The 18,102-nt window shown below is 37.7% G+C and overlaps 1 protein-coding gene across 36 annotated transcripts in view; it reads left to right on the top strand.

Moving 5' to 3' along the window:
• SLX4IP (SLX4 interacting protein) overlaps window positions 1–18,102 on the top strand; it is an 86,876-nt gene that overhangs the window by 35,019 nt on the left and 33,755 nt on the right. For 31 of the 36 annotated variants that reach the window (XR_015281813.1, XR_015281818.1, XR_015281812.1 and 28 more), the window contains 2 exons: window positions 497–586; window positions 3,615–3,738. Coding sequence is in view for 20 of the 36 variants with exons in the window: in XM_086873095.1 (XP_086729221.1) it covers window positions 497–586; window positions 3,615–3,738 (214 nt within the window). In the remaining 16 variants the exon portion in view is untranslated. Of the gene's footprint in view, window positions 1–496; window positions 587–1,170; window positions 1,316–3,614; window positions 3,739–18,102 lie in introns of all 36 variants that reach the window. The other 5 variants (XM_086873274.1, XM_086873281.1, XM_086873285.1 and 2 more) reach the window with 1 other exon arrangement.

Here is an 18,102-nt window from a genome sequence, read left to right as displayed (position 1 = left end):
TTTACATTACATTGGGTAGCTTGAAGAAAGGAAAAGACTTCTAAGATGCTGAATTTTTAAGTACTTCATAAATTTAAAACACCAACTAGATAATTAATGTGGTACCAAATTTCCAGAAAATAGAATGGCATGAGTATGGTGAAGTAATAGCTAATTTTTCACACACTAAAATTTGCTTGAACTGAGTTTTAAAAGTGGCATTTAGGTAGCAGAAGAAAATTTCACATACTTGTGCTTGTCATATAAACATTTCAGTGAGCTATCCAGGATAGGTCTGATGATCTTTTTCCTTGTTAAGTCCACAAACAATGATAAATTTTTAATTCTGTACTTCATAAACTTCCACAATTTATGTGGAATTTAATGTTCAGCCTGCTGTAACTCTGAATCAGATGCATGTGCTTACCTGATTGTTTATCTCCCCGTCTGCTCAACATGTGCTTCCAGCAGCTATAGTTCAACATGTTTTTTCTTCTTTTTTTTCTTTCCCCTCCAGTGTGGGAACTTCGCTGTCTTGGTGGATGTTCATATTTTGCCTCAAGGTTCCAGTAGAGACACCAGCTGGTTTTCAGATCATGAGAAAGAGGTACAACAATATCAATTCTACTTCAAAAGTGTATGGCTGCAGGGAAAAAGTTGGATTGCCTTGAACTGTTGAGAATTTTTCAGTGTTAAGAGAATATTATTAGTTATACCTAACCATCAGTGGTTGCCATAGGACCCCTAAGTCAACCATATGTGCTTTTTGGGTTACTAATGACCACTTTAAATTTGCTTTTTAATTTTTAAACTCTTTGTGTGTACACATACATATGTGCATGCGTTTATGCTGTGTGGATTCTTCTGACTTAACTTTTAATTTAAAAAAGATGTTTCTCGTGAATGCTTGTAAATTATCCCGAGTGATATAAACCAGATTTTGACAGGTATTATTTTGCTGTTGAAATATCTTCCTATTAATTTTTTTTCCTCATTCTGAGAAGTGTCAACGATGTTGCATTTAGAGGGTGCAAGAAAACGTAAATATGCATGAAAAACCATAGTAGAACTGTTGCATCTTGTGAAAAGAAACTTCCATTATTTTTAAGTGTGCCATGTATATAGCCTGATGAAATTGTGGAAAACCAGTGCATCAGTGAGCATCAAATTTCTGCCTGTAACTTTCATCAGATTGTAGAGAAATCACAGAGGATCTTGTGCTGAGTTCCTGGCGGGAGCTTTCCCCTCAGTGTGGGAACTTGAGAAGTTCCCTATTGAAAACGAAGGCAGGACGTGTTTGGGATGCCTGTGGACTTTCCCGCAAGTCTCCGTTACGGTAATTTTCAGCAGATAGCTTCCCTAATAATGCCATCATTAACTTGTCACTGCACAGCGTCCCCAGACATCTCAAAGTCATACATTTAAATGAAATTAAAAGAAACAATACGTTAATATCCTGAGGGAGCAAAAGCAGAATATTTAGCAGCATGTGGTTCATCTGATTCGTGCTTTATAAAGCAGAGAAATAAGAAAATAGGGAAAATATTTTAGATTTCTTTTTTATGATCAAATGAATGCTCATTATCTTTTCTATTTATAACCAGTTTTACTCTCCTGGTTATCTGAGTTTTAAATGTTTTCAAAATGTATTTTGTAAGACTGCCAAAACAAAAGAGATGAATTTCAGGAAATTAGGTCATGATTGATTTAATAAAGAGGCATGACAGGACAGCATTCAGTGCATTTCTGTGACTGCATGTTTTGAGAGAAATACAAAGGTTGCATATTTTCAGCAACTGAGAAGTGTGAGTCCAATAGCTTTGCAATTCACTTCTGGAAAGTCCTATGCAGTATCTTTGAGGGGACAAAAGGTCCTAAAGAATGATTATTCCAACATTTTTTTTTTTTATGAGAGCTTTTACATGTTTATTTCAAGTGCTTTCTGCATTTTTGTTATTTCCACACTCTGAAAATTACTCATGGTGGTGCCTCTTTGCCTGTCTGTGGGAAATGTGGATACCTCTGTAACAAACACAATTCCTGCTGGTTCACTGCTTACCCTGGGTGAAAGTCATCAAATTGAGCTCAAGGATCCTGGTGATGCTGTCCCAGTGGCCTTTTGACTGCTGGCTCCTCCTTGGAGCACATGCCATGGAGGGCAGCATGGAACTACACCAGTGCCCAAAGCATGAGATGGCTGTAAGGAAATACAGCTGGGTGTTGGAATCACTGTGGCATGCTGCTGTGACCAGCTGGATGTAGAGTATTCTTGGGATTGCTGTGAGATGCTGCAGGATTTTTATCTTCCTTCTGCCCTTCCAATTTCCCTGCCCTTTCTTTCACACCCCTTTTCTCCTGGACCTGGCATGGCAAAGGCAATTTTATCTTTGCTGTTTGAGGTCTTTGTGAGCATTTAAATAATATTTCCATAAACCCAACAAGTAAATGTGTTCCATGTAAATGAAAGAAGTGCACAGTAATGTTTATTGCTGTAGAAGGAACTAAAGGCACACCATGTTTCTGCTGCTTTTGAGACCTTTTTATTCTAACCTGAACACAGGCCCATGATGGAATGTGTAATGGGAGCACTTTAATGAGTTAAACAGAAGAATAAGCAAATTCAGTAATTTATAATTGTGCTCTACAAGCAGAAAGGAAAATGTATTTCTTACTATAAAGACAAAATACTGGTTGTGATTGACTAATGTATGTGCTCTGCTTTCATTTAGAGCAATGCAATAAAATTTGTTGCTCTGAGTACTTTCTACAATAATCAAAAGGAAATTTCAAGGCAACATAGTTTAGATACTACTCATATAATTTTATCTATTACTCAAACACATGATAAGGGTAAAATTATATTTTTGTGTGCCACAAAGTATCACTTCTGGGAGCACATAGTTATGAACAATGGAAAATGAGAATACTGAGGGAAAATTCTCAAATATGTGCGTGTGTATTAAGCTTAAAACTTATTCTGGTATTCAAGAGATGAATTTTTGGTTTTCACTCCAAGTATTTTTTTTTTCTGCATAATTCTGGCAGAAGGTTTTGCTCTTCCTGAGTTGTATGTGGTTTTAGTGTGCTTTGTTAAAGAAAGTATGAAAGATATGAATAGTTATGTTTAGAAGCAGAAAAATCTAAATTAATTAGAGCAATTAAGTTGCTGTGACCTAATTTTTTCAGTCCTCCCCCCACCCCCAAATTAAAATGAACTGAAGCAAAATCTGTTGTGATTTATAAGGATTCTTCCAGAGAAATAGTGTGTTGACAATTCCTGAGAGAATTTTTACTAATTTTTTTTTTGCTTAAATACCTCATACCTAATGTTGTGATACATTTTTAACATGTATTTTTTCCTACATTGTATGCATATGAAACTAATTTCTGATTTTAAAAACTTAGTATTATAATGTATTTCATCTGCCAAGTAAGAATTTCATAATGTACCTCCTCTCTTGTAGAAAAATTGTTTGATTCCTGTCCTTGTTCCCATTCATTTCCTAATTCATGTCATTCCTCTCAATGTTTTTCCTTTTAATGGGAGAGGGGGTAATTTTGTATTGATTTCTGCTGTGTGCCTGTAGGCATTTCTGTAAATTTAGATCAAACCAGGCCAGTGGTTTCTCTTTCAGGAGGTCTGCAAGCTGCTAGAAGAAGCTGTTGCCTCAAGGGTCAAACACTATTTGGAGGCACGTAAACAACGTGGTCAGCGGAAACCCACGGAACATGGATCATCTGGGCCTTTGTTTCTTACTGGTAAAAGAAATTATTTAACTTAGTGTGAAATAAAGTGTAGTGGGAAATACTGTTCTTTGGGTTTTTTCTGTGAGAAATTTGCCATCAGGAAGGCCTGAAATAGTTGATGTTTTGGTCTGGATTTACTTCAGCTATGTAAGTGAAAAAGCTGAGTGGATTTTAATTTTCTGTGTTGCTTAAAAGTGAATGTAATGCTGGTACTATTAGTCTGAAAGACTTTCATTAGAACTAAAAAAAAATAACTTATACAAAATTGATTGAAATCTTGCTGGTTGGTTAAGTCTCTTTTCCACTCACACATTTAGTTTAGAATTTTTTAATACAGAAATAATATCTTTATTTTTCCTTTTACTTTTGGCAATCTGTTCAGTCTTAAGAAGTAGGTGTGATGTGGTAATTGACATTTGTCATTTCACCAGTGCCTACTGCAGGCCTGGCAGCAGCACCCATGCCCTTGGGAGTGCAGCAGAGAACGAGATGAAGAGCCTTCACCCACGCTTTGGAACTTCTGTTTTGTGTGTGTGAGGGTGTTGAGGCCAGTGGGTGCCATTTCAGTGCATCTACATTTTGAGCTAAGGATCATGATCATTGTAGCTTGGGCCTTCCATTTAGATAGATCATCTTTGGGGCTAAATGGCTGCCAGTTTTTGTTTAATACCATTTCATTGTTAGCATAATGGTGGGGTTTACAGTTGATGGGCTTATCTGTTGGTCTTATATCATACCAGCAATTTATCTTTACACAGTTCTTCGGCAAAAAATTCCTGGTGCTTGTTACTAACCTAGAGCAGGTTATAAACTTGTCACAGAGAAGAAGGGCTGCTGGAGTAAAGCTCTATGCTGGCCATGCTATGTCACATTTCCTTAAATACATTGAGAGGTCTCTACTGGAGTATGACTTCTGCAACACATGTGATTATATACTTACATTACATCATCTCTGTACTCATACATTTTAGAATTCAACATATATTATATGAACTAATTCCATTTGGAACAAGTTCTCTGCTTCTAAAATGCTTTCCATTGCTGAAAAGGTATATTCCTGTAGAATGCTAGTTGATGGTTGCAGCTTTGCATGCTATTGTCAATAATAATGCTAAAACACAGGTTATATACTGTATGGTTGGCTTATTATTGCAAAATTTTAGGCATTTATGGGAGCCAGGTTCTTCTGGCATGACATGGGCTTTTTTCCACCTCTCAAGAAGACAGTACCACATAAGCAAGAGGTGCTTCAGGCCATTAAAGGATTTCCAAACCCTTCCTTGCAATTTGTAACTACATTTTATCCCTTTCAAATATTATTGGTGTTTGTCAAGCACATGAACTTTCAGACCCCTGTACTTTTCTGCTTGTGAGTGAACATTAGAGATGGTGGGATCAGAATTTCTAAGGTTTGTTGAGGTTTTTCTGTGTTTTTCTTTTATCAAGGGATGTATTTTATTATTTATTTTTTAAAGTTTCCTGCCTCAGTAAAAGGTAAATCTTGAAAAAATGATGATTTTATAAGGTAAAATTGCCAGATATAATAGTTGTTTTTATATATGTGGGTAGATGCAACTCTAATTTAAGGGTTTTTATGAGAATTTAGGGTCTTCTATTTTCTTTCATAACATGAACTTTTCAGTAAAAATACTGGTGTGCTGTCCCAGGGTTGGGAACTGATCTTCTGCTTGACTCTTCCCTTTGTTTCCTGAAAATTAAAAACTTAGGGATATGCATTTGAGGAGGTCATCAGTAATATCAGTGACAGTTTCAGATTAAAGGATATTTACTTTGGATGAGGCAGAATGACTGTTCCATCAGTTTTCTGCAGTTAATCTCACCGTCATTAATTAACAATAAAGAACTAAAGGAAGAAAACAGGCTGTGATAACGAACATTCATGTTGAGCTTCATTTCCAAAGCCAACTTTTTCTCTCAGCCTGCTTTGCTCAAGGCTGTAATTTGTAAGAAAGGAGTGCTTTGTTCAAGTCCAAGAATCAAGTTTCTTCAAGTTCCATTCAAGTCTGTTCTTACCTGGGAAGGAAATAACAGAATAGGTGGGTGTTCACTGGGGCAACCAGGCCCTGCCTCTGAGGACTGACCCTTTGAGGTGAGCCACAGGGCCAGGAGGCTTTACCAGTTACCTCTTGTGTTCTGCCCTCCTCTCTAGGATCACAGGTTCTGTTTGTAGGCTTCAAGGAGATGGGTTTGGGCACAAATGAAGTGCCACATTCCAGGCCAGTGCATGGCTGGCAGTGTTTTGTACCACACAAAGGAATGCACGAGCCTGGTACTGGGAAAAGGCTTCAGCTGCAGCTCTTGTTGTATTTGGAGGTTATGGAGAGTTTGAGTTCTTCAAGCTTTATGTGGTTTCTTTTGCTCCAAGTTATTCAAGTCTGTGTGGAGTTTCAGTGCTGTAAACCCGCTGCTCTTGTAAGGAGGTGTGTATCTATAGAGGGATCCTTCACATGTTTATTAACTCCTTGCTTGCCATTTCCACTGTCCCAGGTCAGCATTCCACCACTGGCTGTAGTTGCATCTTTTCAAGTTAATTTTAACTAGCTTGCTGTACACACTGCAGGATGTATTCAAAATTTCTTGAAAAGAGACTTATTAGACCAGTATTAAGGTTTTAGACTACCTTTAATGTCAAGGCATGCTGTATTAGGTTTCATTTCAGAGCTAGAAGCCAAACTACCTTAAGACTTGTTAAGTCTTCTACTTCCTTACTACTATAACTTTTGAAGAGAAAATTTTCATCTATCACAGCTTCTTTTTAGTATTAACATTATATTATGTTTAATATTAATCTTATATGTCACTACCTTTCATTTTTGTGGCACTTAATATAAATATCCATGCAAGTTACTTGTTAATTTACGTTTCCTTTTCATATGAGTTACACCCACACTGCAGTGTGTGGTGGGTCGCATACCAGCTCATTAGGAAATCTGTGGGTGTTACACACAGGAGAAGAAAGAAAGAAGGAAAGAATGGAAAAATGAGAAAAAGTAGCCAAGACAAGCAAGTTCTTCCTATTCTTCCTTCTGTCTGAACAATTTCCACACCCTTCCCAAATGGCCAGTATGAACAATTTGCCAAAGTAAGCTTTAATTTAGTCTTTGGACATAGGTTTTGGTATAAACTCTGTTTCTTGTGTTTAATTAATGTCCAAATGTGTTTCACTTTGTTTTATTTTTTTTAAAGAGAAATTTAAAATGGGGTGGATTTTCAAAGGCTGAATTTTGCCTGCATTCAATCTGCATGGCCAAAATCATTCAAGAAGGGCATTGGCCAGGTATGGCTTGTGATTGCATAATTTGAAGTTTCATATTCCACAGAAAGTGTCTGGCTTTGATCAAGAGCAGTGAGAATTAAGAGGAGACTACAGAGGTCTGAGTAGAGATATTAAATACAGGAGAAATGGCAAAGGGACAACTGAAAATAATAAGGAAGAAGGTAAGGTTCACATGGGCACAGAGGAAACAATAAGGAGAAGTGGAAAAAAAAAATATGGCTGATAGAAATGTCAATGTTAGAAATGGAAGGAAGGAAGAAGATATATTGTAAACTGACCTTCTTCTCCCATCTTGAGGGAGGAAAAAGTTAACTATGGTTTTCCTACAAGTAATTTTCAGATCTACTCCCATTCCTTCCCTAGCATCCTTGCTATTTTTCTTGGCTTGAGGGTGGGACATTTTTGCACTGATTTCAGATCTTTTTATTGTACAGTCTCTTCTACAGTGAAAATAATTAGAGAGCATGCTGTCACATGGCACAATGAGCTCCCAGCTTGATTTTATCTGCTTTCTCTGGGATTCTGTGTATTTTTTTTTGTATGTTTTTAACTTTCTTCTCTCATGAAATGGGGCTTACTGTGATCATGTTTCCTGAGTCTGTCTTTTCACCCAGTTGTTTTTAGCAAATGTGACTGTACTTTATTAACAGGTAGAAGTCTCAAACTTGAAATTCTCAGACATAAACTTCTCGTCAGAAGTAGTCAGCTTACTAAAATGAGAAACTGGAAGAGATACAAGAGCTGTTATGAGTAGTTCAGCCTTACAAAGATGTGGAGTCAAAGTTCATGTCTTATTTAGTATAAAGAGAAACGCATAAGATGCCATTTCATAAGAAAATACATTTCTCTTGCTTATGAAACAATTTTTTGGCTTCTGCAAGCACACAAAAAATATACAATAAATCATGATGGTAAATATTCCAAACTCTTTTGGCCTTGCATTTTAATTTGAACATTATGATGTTTTTAAGGGGAACACCCTTTTCAGACCGCCCCAGTTTGCTTTAGCAGTGTTCCCAATTGCTGTAGGACATGAATTGTGTGAAATGCTTGTAGGATATGTCCCACATTATAGTCTTGTAACAGCAAAACTGACTTATTCCCATCCTCCCAGCTGTTAACTCATGCTCCTCTGCTGTGAAACTGTCTGGTTTGGTTTGAACTAGAATCTTTTCACTTGCCTTGCTGAAACAGCAACTCTACAACTTTTTGATGGGTGTTAACTAGAGGGAGAGTAAGCTGCCATAGGGGTCTGAGGAGGAGGCTTTCCAATGAACTTTGATATTTGGAGTTGCACATTGTAATATCTGTTTCTCAAAAGAATTACATTGCAGCTTCTCTACAATGGACTCATTTATGATTTGTGGCCAAGTCCTGCAGATCTGTGTGAACTTTAAACTTACATTCATCTGTCTGTGACAACAGAACTCCCTGAAGTATGCAGTAACTTATGCAATAACTTATGAAAAATGTTTTGATTAGTATCTTGTACTTAATATTTCCTTGTTTTGCTTTAGATTACTTCCCCCCAACTTTTTTTTTTTTTTACAGCCAGATAATGGGGAATAAGTTCACCAAAGCATTTTTCTTATAGAAGATCAAGGTTATATATCTGAACTCTTTCTTTTGTTGTTTTGTTTTCTCAGGGTAATGGGTATTTGACAAGAACAAAAGAAATGTCCATTCTTACACACTCTTTGGGTGTTTTTTTGTAGGGTTTTTTTTTCTACATTACCTTAGATTGTAATACAATAGAATTAGGAAAAATTCCAAGAAGGGCAACAGAGATGATCTAAGATGAGGAAATGCAATACAGGGAACAGTTAAGTGTGCCTGGACTCTTCAGCCTGGAAAGTATATAAACTATGGGGAATACAACCAAGATCTGTGAAATAATTTTTTTCCTCATTCTCTTCCAGTTTGAGACCAAGGGTGTATCAAAAGAAAGGACTGGAAATGCTGTGGTAGGTAGGAGAACTGTGTAACTCTTTGCCAAAGGATAATAGATATGATAAAGGCTTGTGCTGCATCCACAGCAGCATGGGAGATTATTCCAGGGAGGGGGCAGAATCTCCTGTGGTGCACTAAAGGCCTGAGTTGAGAGGGCTTGGAGCCTGGCAGAGTATCAGGGAAGTAACTACCTGCACTTGGCTCTTGTATTTAGTGTCCCCTTGTAAGCATTTTACAGCCAAGGTGTTTGGCTAATTTAGGGACCTTTGGTCTTCCCCTGTGTGGCCTTTCTCACCACTGTGCTCCTCTGAAATTGAGACCTTATTCAGTCAGAGTCAGTGGGTCAGACTGTGAGGAAGTTCTGCGCTGTCTGGACTGAAGCATGTGCCTTTGGAAGGATCTTCTGTTGTGACACTGGTACTGGCAGAGGCCTCAGCAATGGCTATCCCAGTCTTACATGGGTTATTTGCAGCTGCAGCACCAGCTGGGTTGAATGTGTTCTCCCTATTTTACTTCTTCCTCTGTGGCAGCTCCCCATGAAATTATTTATGGTCTTGGGTAAGAAATGAAATGTTGTACTTATTTTAAAGATGTCCTTAATAAAGCGTTTTATATAGATGGTATTGGATTGGAAAAAAAACAACAGAACATTTGTTTGATCTGGTGTATTTTTGTGAAAAGGAAGAATTTGGCCTTAGTTTTGAAAACAGTCTTGACCTCTAGCCTTAAAATACTCTCTGCCTTAATGGATTCTATTGCTTTCTCTTGCTTTCATCTTATTTCCATTTCTTTGTCATCTGATATGATTTTTTTTTTTATTTTATGAAAAGAAAGAAACAGTATGGAAATGACTCCCAGTTATGTATGTGTGCAAAAAAAAGTGTTTGCATGCACAAACAGCTACTCTCTTACATATCTGTGTGAGCTATAAAGGTCTTCCTTTATCATCCAAATATTTCTGCAGAGTGATTTTGCTGTTAGTACTTCAGTTTATGCAATGACACATATATTTATGCAAATTTAAAGTTTATCTTTGGAGTTTTCTTTCTATAGTTAGGCAAAAAATCAACATCCATTAATCATGTGGCTTTACAAAGTGGAATGGTGTGTCTCAGTTTCCCAAAGTTGGCTGGAAGTTAATAGGTAATTTATCTCTATCAGTTAAAAATGAAATTTGGGGTACTAGTTTGATGCAGGTGTTTCAAGTTAAGCAAGATGAACCCCACCTTTAATTTCTGATTTGATACTCACCTGAGAATATCAAAGTGACTCTCATCTAGGCCAGGGAGCATACCTTTGGAAAGAGCCCTTGGCATGCTTGTTCCAAGTGGGAATTCAGCATTTTTAGAGGGCTCATGAAGCGAATTTGAAAATCTGTCCCTAAGCACTATTTCTTAGTTGACTGCCATACTCTTCTTTGCAACATCTTTTCCTCTTGGAGGTGCTCTTCATGTGTGCTCTCTGTAGGTTTTACAGCTTCTCCAGTTCCTTGGAATCAGGAATACAGAAGATGGATTCGCAGTGTCCAGCTCGTGGACCTGTTTTAGCACTAGGCATAGCTGGAAGAGGTGCCAGAGAGGTTTTGGGTTTAAGTGCTCACTGTTTCGGTTAAAATGTTTTGATTCTAAAACTTAACTGGGTTTAATGACTTCTTTTGCCTTTAGTTCAACTGTGCATTAAATGAGATGAAAAAAAAAAAAAAAAAAGATTGATTCTCATTTTGAAACTAACTATTCCTTTTTATAAAAAGTGGTCTTTATTAAATGTTTCTAAAGAGAGCAATATTGTTTTGGTTAAAATGTAAGCAAGAAAGAATAGGGATTTGAAATAAAACCTAAAAGAAATGTGATTTCCCTAGAAATGTTCAGAGGAATTTACTTAATTGCAACCAGAAGTTTGACCTGGAAGTGTAACGCTTTGACCTTTTAGCTGTCTGGCTTCCTAAATGTGTTGTTTTGCTGTCTTTAAACTGTGAGAAAATCTCTTTTATACATCTTTAACCCTTGCCTTCCCTAAAAGTCTCAATAAAAGTCTGCAAACAATCACCAGCAAAAGAAAAATCATGATATTTTAAGAAAAGAAAAAAAAATCGTTGCAGCTATGTATTGAACATTGAAATCCTTTTTATTTTCCTTTTAACTGGAAGTAATTGAGGGTATAATTTCACTGTTAAATATGAATAGGAATTTCTTTTAAACTTTCCATGCTACCATATTACACAATAATACTCTTTGTTCTTAAGTTTCATTATCATATGACCAAGGTAGAAATTACAGCTTTTAAAATTGCAAACATTTTTGCGGGTTTATTCATATTTGGAAAATTTTTATAAGTCTTTATGGGAATCTGTCCAGATAGTGATGGAGGGCCAATTCCTGAAAAAAAAAAAAGTGCCTCTTTTCTCTATTAGTAGTTTAGTGAGAGCAATTCTGGGTATTTGAATCTCCACTGAGTACCAGGTATGTTGTGCTTATTATGCATGAAGTATTTCTGTGCACTACAAAGGCACAGTGGCAGAGCACAAACAAAACTAACCCAACAAAGCTTTGCAGGGTCCATGCCTTAATTTAGTAAAAAAAAAAAAAAAAAAAAAGAGATAATGAAATAAAAATTTAGTAGTGTAGAAAATAATAAATACTTCTACTTGAAAATGGAGGAAAAAGGTCCAGTGTAATCTTGACTTTGTTGTGGACTTAGGACTTGATGAATCTATCAGCTTCAGACAAATTAGAGATGTTCTAATGCACAGCGAACTGCACATGTTCATGGAGAAACATTCCATATTCACTGTACAAATCCATGTTTAAATGCCAAAACTTGCTTTAGAGGGAATAGACGATGATAGTTTTGTGATTGTTTACTGAGTATTTCTCTTTATCCTTTAATTAAGATGTTTACTTTGGTGGGGTTTTTTTATGTACAGATATGTGGATCATAGAATGGGCAATGTCTGTCTTTCGTCTGCTGTTTTCTTGCCATAGCAAAAGACAGGATTGTGGAGTTTGGTCTTTTGCATTAAAGACCTTAAATTTGCTGTTTAGTTTTGAGGAAGAGGATGTTCTGTGTACTTTTTTATTTTTATATTTTTTCACGTTACATCTGTTAAGCTGATGTCAGAAATGAAGGCTGCTGAGCTGTGCCATTCAGGTGGTCCCTTATAACACCGTGTTCTTGAGTGAGCTAAAGTGAGTGGTTTTATACAAATCACTTTGCAGTCATTCTCCAGCTCTTTGCACCAGAACCAGAGCTGAGCTGATGGCAGTGGGCAGATGATCACAGGCATGGCTGTTCTTGGTCTCTTTTGGTGGTATCCTCTTTGCATCAGAGCTTGTGAGAGCCGAAGGATATAGAGACTTCTTTGGAAACAGAGCCTTTCAGCAGCTGACTTAATTAGGGTCTGATTGCCAGCATTTAAAAAAGAAAATATAGAAGGCTCTATTGTGGTACTTTCCACCTATTTTCTATGCTCCAGAATTTCCTTCTGTTCTGGGTTGTTGCAAATCTAACAAGAGTCTGTTGTGTGAAAAGACAAAAACCTGTGAACCTCTGGCACAACTTGCTTTATTCAGACAACAGCATGAAACTGCAGGTTCAAGTCCACACATGTCTCTTAGAACTCACATTCTTTTGAAGTGTCCTCTAGATGTTAGGGTAGAAAAGGAGGTTATGCCCATCAATGTCTACCTCTTAGCTCCACTGGGATATCCTAACAGGATATCCTCAAAAAAAAAATGAAATAAAATAATGTTTTTTGCTATATATCAAGATCACCTTTGAAAGAACTGTTTTCATGTTTAAGCCACTTCTTTAAAGTTTTGCTGAATATACCTGCTCCTCGTTGCTTTTTCCCTCTCATTCTTCCCCATCATATCTCCAGTGGCAGTGTTGGACTTTTTCACAAAGCCCAGAGGTGCTGTAGCCCTGTGATACAATACATTCCTGACATTTTTGGTGACCCTTACCTAGAGACATTATTGGTGGAAGATGAAAGTCTGGGCATTTGTGGGAGCTTTAGGGTTAAAAGCCTTTCCTCTTGGGGGTAAAAGTTTTGCAGAAGTTATTTCCTATTGCCAGGGAAAAAAGAAATAGAGCCTGGAGACCTGTGAAAGGTTTGATTGACTTTATTTAAAAATCTTTCAGCAGCATAATATTAGCACCAGTGATTTGGCTGTTCTAATGAACAGTAAGGGGAATGAATCATGTCTGATAAATTCCAAGAGTCTCATTTCCACATTTTGGTTGAGATTTTGTGCTTGAAGAAACTTTGTTTTGTCAAGATCCCTCACACTTCAAATACAAAGTCTTCCATTTCAAGTACTTCATGGCATCAAAAAATTCCATGCAGCTCATGGATTTTTTTCAAGGAAAAACCACAGAGACAGGCTGAAAGGCCATATTTTGTGAAGGAGGCATGTGCTGTATTATGCATTCCCTAGCATGTTGGGTCAAACTTGGGTCTATCACACTGTCTGTGTCTCATTTGAGCCAGAATCTGCCTTCCTTTTATCACTGTGAGGAGTTCAGTGATGTGAGTGATTGGCCTGTTTGGGCAGAGCTGTGTCTGGCCAGTTGTGGGATGTCCTCATCCCGATGTGCTAAAGTGGCACTGGAGAGTTTAACTGAACTCATCCACTACAGACACTTTGAAGATACTTCGGCTTCTCCTGGGCTGCTGGCTTGTCAGACAGTGTTTACCCAGGGTTTGTTTTCCAGTTCTCTCTGCCTTTTGGCTGGTAGCAACAGATGCCTTTCTCAGCCTTTCTCTTGGTCGTTGTGCTCATTCCAGTGGTTAAAGAAGTCCAGGCACGTGGCTTTCTCTGGAATACAGAGTAGATGTTCAAAACAGGGAGCATTCCTAAATAGCTTTCAGTTTGTGCCCATCACATGCAATTAATAATGTTGTTATTGAGTCTGAGAACAACAAAAGGGTGAAATGAAATCTTGTGTCCTGTTGGAAAACAGTTGTCTGTGGTAAAGGTGCACTGACCATCAAATCTATTGCTCTACATTTATCTGCTCGAATGCCTTGGCAGGTGCTGCTGGCTGTTACTTCTCATACATTATGAATGGGTATGGATTTTCCAGGAATGGATCAGCCTTCTTCTCCATCTTAAGTATTAGTGAGGGGAAGATGGTCTTTTTTCTTCAGAGCTGGTGTGTTCCCAGGACCTCCATCAGAGGCATTAATCATCTTGCAGCCAGATGGTCTCAGATGCGCTTTTCTTCATTCTTTCCTTCAGAACAGTACTGACAGCCAGCCTAAGGAATGCCTTATCCTGGATCCAGTTTGGCCAGGATGGTTCTGATTTTGCAGTGAATTCCACACCTCTTCTGCTAGAGGAGAGCCCTACAACCCTACTGTAGGATTTTACAAAATGGTTCAGTCCAGTTTTGCAGTTTGTGGTTCATATTCTGAACGGTTTAGATAGTGGGCTGTGTCCAGGATATCCAGGTTCTGACAGCAGGGAGGATTCTTCTAGGCCTTCCTCTCTTGATCACACTCCTTGAAAGGTTAATGTCTTCCAGTCAGGGATCCTGTTCCCAGGTAAGAACTAAATCTTGTCCCCAGGTCCTTGGTGGGAAGGATTTCTCACCTATTTGTGTTGGCAACTGGCCTGTGTTCAGAAGATTTAGCAGGTAGAAGAGCAGCAGTAATGCTAAAAACCAGTGAAAGAATAAGGTGAAAAAAAAAATCAACAATCTAGTTTTGTCTGTACTTGGTTTAAGATACTCTAAGGCACCTGGAAAAAGACAAAGGCAAATTCCATCCCTGAATTTATTTGCGGGTACAAGAGTTGGTAAGGTCAGACCCTGCAGCAATACTCACTCAATACTACACTCAAGTATTTTTTTGTCCATTCTTCAGGTATATCAATTTAATTTTCCTTGGGTATTAAACTTCTTTTTAAAAAGCTTATGGGCTTGATGTTATGTTTATCAGTACACATTTTCCTGTGTACTCACAGTAATCATCTTCTTTGAACTGAAGGCAGAGTGTATGTAAAGAATGGACATGTTTCAGTTGTTTGGAAGCCCATTCTCTACTGTATAAAACTTTGAACTGGGTGAAGATTCTTGTTTAAAAAATATCAAGTGGATTACAGAAAAGCTTTGGATATCTCAGCACCATTTGGAAGGGATGTCATGCATCTGCTGTCCCTATCTTAGACTTGGCTTTAAACTTAAATGCCAATATTTTATTTGAACCTCTTCCTAATTAGAAATGGCAGACTACTGTGCAGCACATGGTGTGGAGTTGGACATTTTTGGGAAGGAAAGCTGCACAATTAACAGTAGGTTTAGAATGAAATGTTCCCTTTTTTTTGTTTACAAATGATCAAGACTTTTGATTCTGTGGTGAATAATTTTAAGTCGAGAAATATGAGTGCTAAAAAGCAGTGTAATAATATGTCTGTAGAGCACTTTGAAGATGAAAAGCTCTATATGCTGTAAACATTATTACTGGTATAGCCTATTCTATGTGGAAAAATTAATCAAGCGTAAGCTAAGTGTAGATTTTTTTTAATGTACAATTTAGTGTTTCAGAAAGTCTAATGCACTCATGTATTTACTTTCACATTGCAACATTATAAATTTATCCTCTTATGTTTTTAATGTGTGTGTTGCAATGATTTACTTCATTGTTACTTTCCAAAAGTAGAGTCGGTCCTAATCCACAACAACCATTCAGAAATGGTGAAGTGTTTAGGCTGGGAGGGAAAATAGGTACGATATAAAAATACTGTGTGATGAGAAATAGGTACCTGTCAGATATGGAAATGTTTTGGGGGCAGTTGGCCTTAGGCTTGTGCTGTGGCTTTGGACAAGACTGAAGTAGGGAGCCAGGCAGGTGCCAGATCGTGCTGGGGAGTGAACACCTGCCAGGCTGCTCCAGATAACTCAGCAGCTCAAAGGCATTTTCCCAGGCTCCCAGCTGAATGGTCCATAATAGCCGTGGGAGAGGGCTTCCCACCGCTCCACACTGCACCACAGCCGCCTCTTGGCAGCCTTCTGGAAGCTCAAGTCAGCCTGGCTGTGTCTCCTTTGGAAAACAAGTGTCGCTGGATAGTCTTACAGGAGAGCTGGTGTTTGATACTTCCTCTCAGTGTCGTGGGACTCTGAAATACAACAAGCAGGGCAAATTACTGTTGCCTTAAAAGGCAGCACTCACTGGTGCCTAATTCAGCTGAGACTGAGCTGTGGCTTTTCTAGAATCACTTTTATGCAGTCTCCTTTTGGGTTTCAGGGTCTGTTTATTTCCTTAGGGTTGATTTGTTTGTTTGGTTTTGTTTTTCTTTGTTTTTGGACCCTGGATCTGATGATTTAGAGTGCCCAGTTTTGAAACAAGAAAAGCAAAACCTCAAGTCACTAAATACAATTTTATTTCTGCCTGTGTGGTGGTAATCCACAAAGGGAGTTTTGTCTGTGTTGGATGGTGAAGAGGAAAGTGAAGATGGGATCAACTAAGTTTGCTGAGCCCAGGATGCGAGAACTTTCTATATTACTGGAAGAAGAATTGTCTGTAACTGAGGTTCAGACTTCTGTGTTGTGCTCAAAAGAATTTAGTGATTGAGCATTTGTTACATAGCAGTTGGTCTGTTCTTCCATGAGATCATGAAGGGTTTTAAACCCATGCTGAGTGTGTAGAAAGTTTAAAAAGCTGTGTGTCACATGGGGTTCTTGGATAAGAAGGTTTTCTTGTGGGTCTTATTTTTAAGTTTCTTTTTTCAGGAAGCAGAATAGTTAATTGGATAATGTATTTCCCCAGAAGGAAGCTGTAAGAGGATATCACGATTTTTATAGTTCTGCAATAACTTTAAAGCTAGGGGAGTTTTTCAAACTCCAGATGATTACAGAGTAAATCATACGTCACGTACAAGAGGGTTTAAAAACATTTAATGAGTGTAGCTGTGTGATACTTTCACAATGCAGGTATCTTAAATGTAGTGCATCTTAATATTTTCTCAGACTTAGCAACAAGTAACAGTATATATCTGTTCAGGCCTTTCCAGCAAAATAGTAAATAATCATGGAAACTAAAATGATTTTTTAGTGTTAGTCCATCTGGGCTGAGCTTATTAGCTCAGGTGCAATTCCCTGTGAAGGCTTTATAAGACTTTCAGACTTGAGCTGATGCTGCAAAAATAGTTTGTAGAGGTGTCTTGATCTCTTACATAATTATTTTGTCAGATCTGAGGTAGGTTCTCTTCCACAGAACAGTAGCTGGCTGCATCAAGGGCCTCTAAGGAGTATTTGAAACTGTCAGTCAATCATGTGCAATTAAACACTTAACCTCTCAGAGAATACCAGGACAGCAAGAAAAATAAACAGATATAGATGTCACTGATCTATAAAAGAATTTCAAGAACAAAGTGTCCTGCTTTTCCTGTGAAAAACAAAGATTCACGCTTTTTCATTTTAGATTCCTGTAAAAAAAAACCCAAAACAAAATGTGTGGAATATCACCAACAGATGGAGGTAGAAAGAAAAACTTTTAATATTTACTGTCTGGAGATTTGTTTTCCAAGTTGTATTTTTAGGAATGCTACTTTCTCAGCTTTCCAAGGTCACAGTGGAGAATGTTGTTATCACACTAATAACTTATTTATGTACAGGGCAAATTCTTTGATTTGACTAAGCCTACTAGTGGTGATAAAGAATTGTAGATGCCAAACTGGAAATAGCTGAAAGTAATTTTCCTTAATTGTTCTTTTAAGTAAACAGTTAATAAAGCTGGTGGATTCCATCCAAATTTTTCTCTAGTGCTCATCATTTTCAAGGGATGGTTCAACTTGTCACATCTTGACTCGATCTCTAGAAGGAAGTCAAATTTTGGGTGTCTTCCTGAGGGGAAGGAAAAAAGATGGCTGATAAATTTCAAAGGGATTGATTGTGATTGATAACTGTAATTCTTGATGAGAGCTCAAGAGCACTCGGTGAGCTCCAGAAGATCTTGTAGAAGAAATAGAAGAGTGGGAGACCCTTCAGCAGGACATGTATTTATACTTACAGATAAGGCATGACTTGGCACTTGCTCAGTAGGGATTGAGACTGCAACAAGCAAGCTTTCCTTCTTTTTAATTGATTAGATTATTAAAACAGCAGTAGCACTTAATATTCTAACTCAT

The sequence above is a fragment of the Cyanistes caeruleus genome, chromosome 2 (assembly GCF_971803275.1).
Source record: "Cyanistes caeruleus chromosome 2, bCyaCae1.hap1.1, whole genome shotgun sequence".
NCBI lineage: Eukaryota > Metazoa > Chordata > Aves > Passeriformes > Paridae > Cyanistes > Cyanistes caeruleus.
The sequence above is the reverse complement of the archived record's forward strand: the minus strand, read 5'-3'. Positions and strand labels throughout refer to the sequence as shown.